Source organism: Eucalyptus grandis, chromosome 5 (assembly GCF_016545825.1).
Source record: "Eucalyptus grandis isolate ANBG69807.140 chromosome 5, ASM1654582v1, whole genome shotgun sequence".
In the NCBI taxonomy this organism is placed as follows: domain Eukaryota; kingdom Viridiplantae; phylum Streptophyta; class Magnoliopsida; order Myrtales; family Myrtaceae; genus Eucalyptus; species Eucalyptus grandis.
The window spans coordinates 50666232-50680386 of record NC_052616.1 but is presented as its reverse complement, the minus strand read 5'-3'; the positions used below and the strand labels follow the sequence as shown (position 1 = coordinate 50680386).

General features: G+C 38.6%; 1 protein-coding gene across 1 annotated transcript in view; it reads left to right on the top strand.

Annotated features, from left to right (window-relative positions):
• The first annotated feature begins 13964 nt into the window (after positions 1 to 13964).
• Positions 13965 to 14155, top strand: part of LOC104435036 (anaphase-promoting complex subunit 4-like) — a 38653-nt gene continuing 38462 nt past the window's right edge. Inside the window, exon 1 of the mRNA XM_039313842.1 lies at positions 13965 to 14078. Coding sequence (XP_039169776.1) covers positions 13965 to 14078 — 114 coding nt within the window. The remainder of the gene's footprint in view (positions 14079 to 14155) is intronic.

Below are 14155 nucleotides of genomic sequence, written 5' to 3'. Positions count from 1 at the left end.
TTCAACTATTGAGCTATCAAGTCTTCACGCTAATCTTGGCGAGTTGCTCAGCCACTTCCTGCTGCGCCCGTCCCGCCACTTGGGTCAAAGCACTTCACCGCGATCTCAACAACCATTCCTACTTCATTTCACCTTCACTAGCGGCCTTGAAGCCTAGACATTAGATAGTGTCTTATCCTTCATGGAAGAGATGAAATAATGAATAATATTGATTGACTCTTCCGTACTTAGTAATAAAACTTCAGAGGCTTCTTTGGAGTGAGCAACTCCCGAGACAACTCCAAAGCTATATACATCACTTTTAATCATAGTATACCGTGGTTAAATATTCGGATCGATGTAGCCTGAAAGTCCCTTGTAGTTCATTAGCTACACCCGACTACATTCTGTGATATAAGTATTGAAGTTCCAAAATCAGATACTTTTTACGAGTAATTTTGGTCTAGAAGTATGTTATTGACTTGATGTCGCTATGAATGATTGGGTGTTCTGCACAGAATGCATATACTCGAGTGCAAGAGTAGCTTTAAGTTATTCTCCGAGTTGATTTTTCCATGGTCTTAAGATGGCCAACGCATGATGGATGTGTTGGAATAGGTTACCATTCGAAATGTATTCATAAACTAGCAAGGGTTTTAGCCAAACATTTTTCATGGAGCTTCACCATATTTTTGTGGGTTATATGCATCACAATTTGAAGTTCATGTTGGAAATCCCTTGATTAGAGACTTGTGCACACCATTAGGCTTGGACTACAACTACTGTGTCCCCCTACTATTTTGCCTCTATAGAATAAATCGAAATTGTCCTCACCAAGCTTATTGCTATCATCATAATTGTTGGTTAATTTTGCTAGCTCAGCCTCCCTAAAGATTTGAACAATTTGGTGTTTCAAGAGCTCTCTTTATTCTAATGTTTTTCCTTTTGATTTTCCTCCTCCGCCACTTGTCAATGACTAAAGTACCAACAACCAAAAGAAGAAGGCTCCACTAATCGCTGCTAAAGCTTATATTTCACTAGATTAATAATCAAAGCATGTAATCCTTATATGATCCACATATTTCATAAAATAAGTTAATTTCAAATGGATTACCCATTTAATCTATTATTACATAATCCACATCCATTATCATCTATTTGGATGATTGGTCCATCTTTGGAAGTACAATTACCTATTTTAGCAGTGATAATAATGGTTTTTGAAAGGCTACACATTATGTATCATGTAACAATCCTTATGTGTCTTTATCTAAAATTTGAGGTGCATCATTACAAAACCAAATAAGTAATCAATTGAACTCACCAAGTACATATTAGTGTCTTCTATTACTTCTCCCAATGTCTTTCCTGATTATAATGAAGGAAGTTTGTAATAAAGAAAAAAAGAATCTAAAAGCATTCACCTCCTATATATGGTATGAAAACTCAATCAAATCTTTTAACCACTTACGTATGAACATAGATAGCGCCAAATTTGTATATAGTTAATATATAAATATGCCACTAAAACTCGATTGAAGGATATATACTCTACCTAGAGATCCAAGAAAACACAATCATTTTCGTTTACCTATTAATTATGTCTCTAAACCTAATTTTAACCACCTTGAAAATGAAAATTTGCCTCGCCGCCTCCCCATGCCTTGTGTTGGCACCACCATGAAATTAATTTTTTTATATGGCCATCAAATATTTTTTCTTATGCTAATAAGAATGAATGGTTTCAGGACTGGATTTCTTACAAAATGGGCGGGCTCATGGGCCGGTTTTATAGAGCCGAACAACCTCCAACCTTTCCACAAATTGGTCGACGTGGAATAATGCGAAGATGAAATATATAAAGACAATTGTACCACAATGTTTACCTAAAAGGACTTTTCAAACTTTTATTTTCTTTGAAAGCAAGACTTGTAAGGAGAAGTGATTATCCTTATTATTATTACTACTACAGAAATTATTACAAATAAAATAAAAAGAAATAAAAAAAAAATTCTTAAAAGTGTAGACGTGGCAAAGGTTAATGCTATCCAGCATGCATATTCCTCATCTCGTGCCCATCCGACCCACCGTCCCCAGCCTTTCAGGTATGTATCCATTCCTTTTGTGTAGCTTATTATCCAAACTATGGCATTTAATTATGTATATGCTAATTTCAATTACTTTAAATATGCAAGATAGAGGAGAAAATGTATTTTCATACCCAGGACAAACTATTACTTCTACAAAAATCTCAATTAAACCGTTACCATGGATTATTATGCCATACTCGACGACTAATCTCAAATTGCAAAAGCAGTGCAAGTGAGATCTCACATGTCCAATAGCTACAATTATGTTTATTCTAAAAATCTTGTCTGTCTGTTTTACTATTTTACATTTTTTCTTTTTTCTGTTTCTTTTCTTTAACTTTTATTAGATAAACAATTGCATATCTTGTGAACCATTTACGGGATAATACCTAAAGGGAACATTTGTTGCCCAAATCCATACTCAACTAAGACATGCAAGTCTGAATTTGTAAAAGGATTTGACAAAAGAAAATAAAAGTAAGCCCCAATGTGTGATCGTTGAAGGTGAGTTGAGTTTCTTGTAATCTAGTAATCCGCTAAGCTCCATCAATCTTGAAGGTCATCCTTTGCGCAAGTTCACCAAGCAATGGTCTTTGGCCTTCATGTCGCTCTAGTGCTTAGGACCATTGTCACTTAAGCAATTCACAAGATGTTAAAAGAAAGAAATTCTCAAAATTTATACCATTATTAGGCTTTCTCCTTTTGAAATCAGAAGTTCTTAGCCGTTCGTTTTCACATAAAGATGCCGTGTATCCTCCCCACAAGTGGAGTTTCGAAGTGTTAGCTTCAGAACATAAGGGGAAAAAGGCAAAAAGTGAGGAAAGGAAAACAGAGAAAAGATGTAATGGATGTCACTGGGACTAAATAGGGACACGTGGTAGCTTGTGTTACGGGGGATTGCACCAACTAAGTACGGTATAATAATAATAATAATCCCTAAAGCATATAAAGTTTTCGAGAGAATTATGAAAAAATGATTTTTCTACAACTGATACATTTCCATGAGAAGTGTACATGTATTTATACAAGAGATTATGAAGCCATTAGAATCAATCAAATTGAATTTACAATCCCTGATCTTAGCACTTGCTTGTTATGTGAGATCCTTGATTTGAGCACTTGACTGATTTGGTTTGATCTTCATTCCCTGATTTGTGTCATTATCCTTAACATGTGCCCCCGCAAGATTGTGCCTTCCATCGAAGACGCCCAATCTTGGGTCGTAAATAACTTAACCAAGGTTTGGATAATGGTTTTGTGAGGGCATCTGCAAGTTGATCCATGGTTGAGATTTGGGAGACACAGAACTCCGTTTGGGTAACTAGATCATGAACGAAATGGTAATCTATGGCATTGTGTTTCATTTGGGAGTGAAATATTGGATTTGCACATACATATGTGGCGTCGATGTTGTCACAAGACAAAGTTGGAGCGGTGATTGGTTTGATGCCAAGTTCGGACAATAGGTTCTCTTGACCCATTGTAATTCTATTGTGGTGTGTGGCAACGGCGTGGTACTCAGCTTTGATCGAAGATCGGGCAATTGTGTGTTGTTTTTCGGGCACTCCAAGACACTTGATTAGGTCTGAGATATATGAAAATGCATAGGTGGATGATAAGTCATTGGTATTGCCTGCCTAATCAACATCGGAGAACCCGTGAAGAATAGATGTCGTGGGAGTAGGTTAGATGTAACCCATGAAATATGCTTCCTTTTAAGTACTAGAGAAGTTGCTTAATAGCAGCCCAATGTGTGATTTTGTTGACAGAGAATGCGATGTCGGTCTTTTGATAGTGAGATATTGAAGAGCCTCAATAAGACTTTGATACTCACTTGCGTTGGTTAAGTTTTAGCTGGATTGTTGGTAGATAAGTTGAGTCCCTTAGCTAATGGAATGCCTACCTCCTTGGCTTCATCCATTCTATGTTTTTGTAAAAGCTACGGATATACTTATGTTGAGAGAGAAATATACCCGTCTTGGCTGGGGATCACTTTGATGCCAAGGAAGTGATGAAGTGTTCCCAAATCTTTGACATAAATGTAGATAGTGCTTCAAAGGAATTTAGTGATGAAAGAGGTGTCATTGGCCTATGATGACAGATCGTCAATACGGCATACAAAGAAGAATGTTTGTAATTGGACCTATGGTGTAAATGAACAAGGATGGATCGAAGCGGGAGCTGCGAAACCATGAGTGTGTAGGAATTTACTCCACGCAATGTACCATGCCCTTGGCACTTGTTTTAATCCGTAAATAACTTTTCTAAATTTGCATACATGGTTCGCCGAGTCGGATCAATAAACCCCGGGAGATTGAGTCATGTATACTTCATCTCAGTGAGATCCCCTTGTAGGAACCCATTGTTGACATCAAGTTGCTGAAGTGGCCATCCTCATCAATGCAATAGAGCACAACATGAATGGTGATCGATTTGACAATAGGACTAAAGGTATCCTTGTAGTCAATCTAGCGATGTTGGTGCAAGCCTTTAAGTAAACTATACGTGCTTTGTAGCACTCAATACCCATCGAATCGGTGTTTAATCCGAAAGATCCACCTACAACCAACAACATTATTGGAATTTGTATTAGGGTGAGTTCTCATGTTCCATTGCATAGCAACACATTAAAATCCTCAACATGGCATGTCGCCATTTGGCATCTCGCAAGGCTTGAGTAATGCATGTTGGTTTGATGGTGTCGGGTAGAGTGGTGTTTAGTGGTGTGATGAGTTTGTTTAGGTTTGAATAGTTATTCCCTGATCATGTAATTTTGGATGGTCGGGTTGCAATTGGTGGAGGTGGTGGTAAGGTCAATTGTGGTGGAGTATCAGAGGATGAAAGAGGTTGATCCGATGGGGCGGGGTTTATGGTAGATAGTGGTGTGTCATTTTTGGTCGATTTGGTTTGGGTTTCTATTAAAGGGTAGGTAGGTTGAGTGGTGGCCGAGGTTGTGATTCGAGCTAAGGATGATCAAGGTGGTGTCAAGGCGCGGCTGTGAACTGAGAGATGGCTGGTCACATGTGGGAGCAGGCAACGAGTCAGCAACTGTAGGAGCTTACAAACTGGATCGACATTGGGAGCCGAAGGCGACACCGGACTTGTTTGTTGGTCAGCGATTGGGAGTTGAATCCATGTGTGATTCGTAGGTGATAATGGGTTTGGAGGTGAGGAGTTCGTTGTGTCATATAGGAGAGGAGGCACAAAGGTTTGAGAGAGAAGGCAAAACTTTCTTTTGTAAAATGGGAATAGAGTTGCTAGAAATGTTCACCGTGATGTTGGCAGGGTGGCGGCAATTGTCTTGACTTATTATATTAGGAAAAAGTTGGAATTTGAGGAAATTTTTTTGCCAAACCAACATTTACTTTATTGGATCTATCAATCAATGATCATGTGGGTTTCCACGTGAATTTCACTCTGACCGGGCTCTGAGATGGATTTGGATCTAGATGAGATTCCCAATTTTAAAGGCCTCATATTAGAATTATATCATGTGGTAGGACACATCTAATAAAATGAGAAAAACACATCTCCTCCTTCTTCCCTATCCGCTCCACCAACACCGGTGGCCCGCCCATGCGGTGAAACGTTGTGTTTATTCTCACCGCTGCATCGCCATCCTCGCCATCGATATTGACGTTCGTATGAGTGAAGGTCACAACCCCACCCCCATGAACCATTGCCTCATCTCTCTTGGATGAAAGGTCGACACAATTTCGTCTTCGCCGGCTCATGCAAGCAAATTTTCATCTCCTTCATTGTGGTTACCGCCGAGATGAGGTACAATTCAGACTCATAAATAGCACAAATTAAACGGCGGCTATTAAATGGGGGTAAAACTAGATGGAATCAATATATATATATATATATGTGTGTGTGTGTGCCTGGAATAGCTCGATGATGAAGGGTCTGCCGCGGTGATCTCAGAAGTAGCCGAGGGTGTGTCACTGACGGGTTTGTGAAGAAGTTCGCGCTCCATTAGCAGCCACGCCGAAGCCCTAGCTGCTCGCGAGAGCCAGCAAAGGGCCTCAACAAGCTAAATGAAGGAGATCCACGAACTGGTTTGGTACTTGCTGATGCTCAATCAGACTTTTAACTACAGACAGTTTATCTACAGTTGACTTCATTATGGGCCGAAGTCTGCAGTACCATGGGCTTCTAAGTCCATCTATGACCGCATAAATCTGTTGGGCCAGCTTCATGGTGTTAGGATCCACTATGAACCGAGGGATTATAACAAGGCAGCCGATTGGATTGCTAAGGCCCACTCCGCCGACACTCTCCCAATAGATTGGATTAAAATTTCCTCATTCCTTTTGTTAATTTTTTATGTTCGGACCTCGAATCCTTTTGTAATTTGTCTACTTCGGTTTGAGTAATGCATATTCCTTTTCCTACCAAAAAAATATATATGCACTACTTTGCTATCCTGGTTTTAGATGGTGACTAATTAATTAGTTATCCACACATCATTCATTCGAGTGTGATAATGCATGAGGAGTTACATATGTGTTACTCGTGTACACCATTGAATGCGATCATAGGGATTCCCTCCCACCAGCTTCCAGGTGCAACGATGAACCAGTCCATTCTTGAAGTCCTTAGCATTCTGCGTTGTTATCCCAGGCATAGCTCGACTGGTTCAACATGGCCTATCGGCAAGTCACGTCCAATCCGACCATCCAGTCCACAACAAGGCCTGCGGTGTTGCCACATCCTCGAACCCGGGAGTCAAATTTGAGATTTCGAATGACCTGTTGTCCATCACGAAGGCCCGCACAGCGGTTGAGTTGCGAGGCCGACACGTTTTGTAGATGGAGATGCTACTGTCGAGCATCTTAAGCCTCTTCGGATGGATGCTTGACAGCAACCTTGAGCGGAGCAAATGGTCTACTTGGTGAAGTCGACGTTGCCGCTGCAGTAGGAGATGCAAACCACTCCCGAACGTCCATTTTGTGTTGGCCACGAGACGCATTATCGCAGCCGACAACGTTGAGCTTGTTCTGTGTTCCAAGAACCTCTACCGAGGATTTAGAGATAGATCGATGACCAGAGACTGTTTTTGTTTGCTAGCGTGCCATTCTGATCGTAGCACTCGTATGCTTCGGGGAGGTGTGCTGGCGACCATGGTCGAGTCCCCGACCGAGATTTTTTGCGTATCGTAAGATCCGCCAACAGTAGTTGAATACCGCTCCCTTGATGTGGGTGCAACTGAGCAAAAGATGTGGACCTGCACGATTGGTTTCGAGCCCCAACATATAAGGTACGGCCACGTCCCCACACCGGTGTTCGCACTTTTAAGACGGTAGCAACTCCACCTTGTCGAAACCACCAGGCCACAGCCACCGTTAGAAGCCATGCAGCACCTTCATTTCGAAAGAACTCTCATTTTCTCATGAACAAATCAAGTAACTCAAATAAATTAATAAAGCTTTCTGTTGCTAAAGATTATCAAAAGCACTTAATGACTAATGGTACGTTTTTTTTTACGAAAAATTGAGATTTGAAAATATTTTCTCAAAAAAACACATTTATCACTTTAAAAATCAATTAACGGAAAATATTTTCATTATTGACGACAATTTGTGTTTGCCTACTTTCGTGGAAGATGAAAATATTTTTCAATAATTCATTTCGTAAACAATAAGAATAATCATTAATCTTTAGTTTTCTCAGAATTAAGCACAAAAAAAAATGATTGATTTGAATAACATTTCCAAAAAACAATAGTTGGTATTATTTATAAAAATGAATGAATGAAAATATTTTCATTTGTCCAATGAAAATGATTAGATATGAATTGTCGATGATGAATTTTTTTCAAATCATCTATTTTTTTTTTGTGAAAATAAATTACCGTTAAATGATAATTTTGTTTTTAACATAACGTGGTCACAACAAATTCCCTAAAGCACTGGTTCTTCACTACAAGCATCTTCATCAATATATTACTTTCAACGTTGATCGAGTATAATATTTTTAAATTTGTTGATAGGAGTATCAAGTTTGATCATGTAATGTAGTTTAATTAATTATTTATTGTTCCTTTCTATATTTTTATTGAAATTTACAATGCTTGTATTTTTTATATGACAATTCAAACATTAACTCACGTTTCCTTCCATTCTCTGGAGGCAATAATTAATATTTCTATACCAACAAGTCCTTGCTAACGTGTGACGGCGCGTGTTCGCCATTGAGTGCAATGGCCCAGCGGTGTGAAGGCTAATGGGCATGAACTTATATTTTTTTTATATTTTCTCAAAATTTTAGTTTGGATATTAGGAAATACAGTATTGTCTATTGGCGAGATTTTTTTTCTGGGAATTTTTTTTATCTATTTATACTCCTATAAGACTTGAACTTTATACTTTAGAACACCTAAGAATACATGAAATAGGGAAATTACCAAAAAAGTCCTAAACCTATTGCAATTGTGCCAGCAATACCATAAGCTTTTTTTTTGGTCCATTTAATCCTAAACCTTTATAGTGTGTCAGTAGGTCCATCCGGCCAAAATTGATTCAAAGCGGACAGTGGGCACTTCGGTGGGGTGGCCGGCCGGCGGGTGTTTTTAATATTTTTTATTTTATTTTTTATTTTTTCCGAATTTTTAAATATTTTTAAATATTTTTAAATTTTTTTTTTTTAGGCCTTCTTCTCCTTCCTCTGGCCGGCGTCCGCCGAGGTGAGGGCCGGCCAGACGGGGTGAGGCCGGCGAGGCCGACTCGCCTCGCCACCGGCGAGGCTCGCCCCGCTGCCAGCGGAGGCTCGACTACTCGCCATGGTCAGGCGAGACAGGCCTCACACCGATCGGCTGGCGGCAGTCCATTGCTTCACTCAGCCTCGCATCCGGCGAGCTCGGCCCTCGGGCCGGATCGGCGAGGGCGAGGGGCGCTGCGTGGTGTAGTCAAGGAACCCGCGGAGGAGCTCGATCTCGTCTCGTCGGTCCAGAGGCGCCCGGAACGGGGTTTGGCGACGGTCACCGGCGGGAGGGCCGCGCTTGAGCTCGAGGAGATCGTGCGACAATCTGGGGACGGGGAGGCGGCGGAGGTGGCGATGGCGACGGCAGCCTTAGGCCCTTTGGGCGAGCGAGGCGGCCGTCGGCGGGCTCAGCTCGCCTCCGCCGGTGGCAGGGGTGAGCCTCGCCAGTGGGTCCAGCCTCGCCGGCCCTCACCTCCCGGCGGCGTTCGGCCAGAGGAAGAGAGGAAGAAGGAAAAAATTAAAAAATTCAGAAAAAAATTAAAAAAAATATTTTAAAAAAATAAAAAATTACCTTGTTGGCGGCTGTCGCCGCCGGCGTCCACGCGTCTACCGCCAATTTTGGCAGGATGGACTGAATGAGTACAATATAAAATGCTTTAGACTTAAATTAATAAAAAAAAGCTTAGGACTGAATTGGCACAATTGCAATAGGTTTAGACTTTTGGTAATTCTCCCATGAAATAGATTCCACTGAGGATGTCAGGAATCAAAATTGGGACAAATCATCAAGTTTTAGAATTAATTTAATTTAAAAGACATTATACCTGTGATATATGATTAAAGCACATGAAATGATTCTTTTAGTTGATATATATTTTTCAACTCAAAAGAAGAAAAATCATGTGAAAATAATTTTTGGCTGGAGAGTTGAAAAATAAAGTTTTGATGAATCATTCACTCTTTCCAAAAAAAAAAAAAAAAAAGGAAGAAGGAATAACTCCCATTACTATGAGCATTGAGATCAAATGAACAATTCTTTCCTTTATTTTCAAAATCTAACGTAAAATTTACCACCCTCATAATTTTAAATCTATCTATTAGAGAATAAATATGAACTTTTCTAGACATTTCATTTTAGTCAATGGAGTATCTAGATAAATCTTGGGACAATTTGAATGTTATGATTTTAGAAACACCATTGTTCTCTAACAATCATATTATGGAGAATTTAAAAATAAAGACAGATAAGGAAAAAATTCAATCATTTATACCTAATTCTTTCAAGTGTAAAAATAACATAAACGAAATAGATGTGCTCGCATGGTACAAGTAAATTTATTTACAATTGCCTTTATTTTTGCTTGATTTCCAAAAACAATATTGAATACATAATTAATGTTGAATTTAACAAGAGAAATGAATGTGCTTATGCATTAGTTCTACGTAAAATTTGTGATAAAGGAAAATACTTTTCATGAAGATTCTCAATTAAAATGGGTTGTTTTTTTTGTTTGGCAATATGCTAAAAACTGTTCTTGTAAATATTTTCAAGTATTTGATCTCATGTGTAGTGACGGATATTGAAAGAAGGCAAAGATGAGTCGTGTTAGGAGACTTGTTATGCTTAGAATACTGAGTTATTGTTTCCTTGGAGAACAACTTTCTTTGCCATTATCAAGCAATGTGAACGGTGAGCTGCTTTCTTGAAGTCCGAAGTCGTTGTAGGATGAGAAAAATTAATGTTACCTATCATGCAACTGCAACGTACAAAATGATAAAATTCATAGTATTATTGATCCAGTCTTTCTTTTCATTTGCTAGTGTCAACTATGGGCATGCAGGATCTGCATCCAATAACTCCTCCAAGTTCTCTCTTTCTTCTTTTTTTGGAAAATATAAAAGTACAAAACTAAGAATAAGTAACATCTAAAGTCTATAATCCCAGCTTTATCGCCAAGCAACACATGAGATAATTATCTAGGAGGCTACAAATGGAACGTAGTATCAAAACACTTTGTATTAGAAGGCCAATTGTCTTCGAAAAAATGTGATGTATTTTAAACTCAAAACGAGAGCTCAATAGCCTTATGATATTCTTATAGTCTGGTCAAGTGTAATCTCCGACTACTTACTATGTCTGGGGCTTGTGATGATGCTGCTATTATATGCTTCACCTCTGGTATGGTCTTTGCTTTCTATTGCCAATAACAGCTATTTTCTTTTTCTTTGTAGTCTTCAGTGGTGATTTTTTTGGGAAAGATAGTTCTGTTACTCTTCAGGAAAGTGATACATACTACTTAGAGACGCGTGTAGGTGCAAGCACACGCACATTTCACCATAGAGATATAAATGGGCACTTTGTAGGTTTTATTACCTTCTTCAAAGTCTCAGTCCTACAAAATGATACCAAATGGCTCTTTTTCGGGTTGATTACCTACTTGCCATTTCAATCGTATCAGAATTGCGATAGAGTGAACAATATCAAGATCTGTAATATAGACAACTTTCTTTTTGGGCTAACACCTGTTGCTTAAGACACTTACTGACCTTACTTCTGAGCAAGACTCCCAGGGAAGCTTATCCAATTTCCTTGGGAAATATGTTACGATTTCTCAAATTAAGGATTACATTATGTGATATTGGTTTCTTTAAGTTCAATGCTGTCTTGCATTCCAGTACTCAACAGCTATCCTTGGGTGTAGGTTCCTGCTTACGAATTTTTCTTTTCCTCTCTGTGATTTTCATAGGTGGGGTCAATTTGTCACTATGTCCATAGTTGCTGTCAGTTAAGTTTATGAACTGTGGCTTGGTAGTTCGTAGTTTTGGTGTTCATTTCAGATGTTTAGTTGACTCAAGACCATGAAGCTGAATCGAATGACATATGATTGTATGTCCCTTGGCTGCAATGAATAACATTCGACAAATCCATCCAAATTAATCATCAAACTACAATTTTGGTTGATGTGAGTGCGTATGTCCCACGAGCCGATTGTATCGTACTTTGTTTCCAAAATGACAGAGGACCCATTCAGTTGGAATTGGAACGATATTATATGCTAAATTTTTACTAAGATTAATTCTATTGATCACGATTCCGTGTGAATACATGTAACTTAGCTTTGTTTTCAAAATTATTATACTACCGAAAAGTAAAATATGCTTATCGGGTTTATGTGATCAATTTTTTTTACGAGCCCTATATATAAGTTATGACTTTCCAAGCACGGTTGGTTATACGAAATATAAAAATATTTTGGCATGTCTAAATATTCGTTGCGCTTTTTCATTACGTAGTTAAAGAAATATTTTTGGAATACCAACATGGACGGATGACAAATGAGCAGGATGGGCCGTTCGAGCCCAGTCAATGGGCCTATTTTTAAGCCCATTTAGGAAGAAAACTGTGCAATTTGAATATATATTCCCATAAAAATTAATGGACAACTAATCCGTGCAACTTAGGAATCACATTAAGCTAGTCATTCGACGGGAACAAATTTGTCTTCATTATATTCCCATCACCAACTTTATCCAAAAGTAAGTTATTCTTCAAGGAAAGCATAAAGAAACGAAGATACCATAAAGTCAGTAAAATTCACATATTCTAGCACAAAAAGAAACTTCTTTTGTTCCTCGTGATCGGGCAACGGCAGCCCTCACCAAATTTAACAAGTTTAGTGGGCCTTGCCATTGGCTAGGATGGTCGTGATCCTCACCGGTCACAATGAAGAAAAAGAAAATTAATTAAAATTTGTCCATGTCAATACAAACTCATACCACCTGGGACTTAGCAAGATCTATGCTTGTACCTTCCGCAAAATTGGGATTAATTCAATTAAGCATAAATGCAGAAGATTTAAGACTAATTTAGTTCAACTGAAATATTTAGACTAAATGAGTATAAATGTATAAAATGACTTTTTATGTTTCCCTGTGGCATTTTTAAAATGTTTTCTCTCTCTTCTACATGGTATTGGCCTTACCCAAACATGACAGAAAAAAAAAGCATCATTTTGGCCCAAATTTTAATCAAAATTTAATTAAATGAATTTCAAAAAGGATTTTTTTTTAAAAATACAAAAAAGAAGAAGAAAAAAAGGCAAGGAATGGCAAGGGCCCTCGCCCGCGCCACACCATAGTCACTGGAAAGGGCAAGCAGGAGTTGTCAAGGCCTTGACTATAAGCGAGGGCCAGCCCTCCACTTTAGATCTGCCCTCGCCGAGATCAAATGGCCACGATTGGCTAATGCAAGGCGCCCTCACAACGGTCTGCTCGAGGGCCGCTTGATTTGGGTAGATGCCGACAATCCTCGCCTAAATCCCACCAACACTTTCTGGTGATAATAGGAGGGTGCCGAGGGTCCTTGCCCTTGATTTTCTTTTCTTTTTTAACTTCTTTTGTGTCTATGTAAAAATACATATTTTATATTTTTAATCTAACTTTGTTAAGATTTAAGTTAAAAAAATCAGATGTGGACAAAATGATGTCATTTTAACATCATCTTTCTTATTTTAGTCACATCAACACCATGTAAGAGTAAAAAAAAAAAAAACAACGTTAGCTTCTTTCATTATGACAAATTTGATAAAGTTAATGGAAAAGACATAGTTGCACCAATTTGATAAGTTTTGATTCTTACTGCACTTTTTTTAGTTTTAGAATTCAATATTATTTTTTGCGATAAGTTTCATGGGATTAAGACAAGACTTATTCCTAGAAATTTAGAAAGAAATTCAATATCCTCAAGTTTATATAGTTGATTGAGGCGTTAAAAGATTATAATCCAAGAATTAAAAAGTTGCATGTTCAAATTCTACCAATTCGCGCAAAATGATCAAAATTGGGGTTACTAACACAAGTCAAAACTCTAATGCCCAGATCTCCCATAAACAATAGCCTAATGACCCACACAAATCTTAAATATTTTCGTCACCCACCTAGCTTCTATTGTGGCTTACAAACTTCAACTTAGATAGTGACAACTTTTTAAACATTTGTTGGGGATCGTCCATCTCTGCATGAGAGAGGGAGGTGATGATGTCTTGCGTCCGGCGGCATTTGGGCGTCTCATGGGAGGCCAAGTCAGGATTTGGATAGTAAAAGTTTGCAACAAGGTTACTTTAGGGAAATAAATAGTGATGTTGATATATATAAAGACCCTTATTTGTTGTCGTGTTTGATCACACGAAAATGGGGCTGGGGATGCAAAGAAGTTTTGGAATGAAAGATGCAAAAGATGGTGATGCAAAATTTTGGCTTCCCAAGGAAAAATTCAGTAGGGTTTCTAACTTTTCCACCAAATTGGTAAGAATTCTCTTTTGACCACGTCATCGCGATGATTGGGGAGTGGAAAATTCATCATGCGGAATGAGGGCATTGAA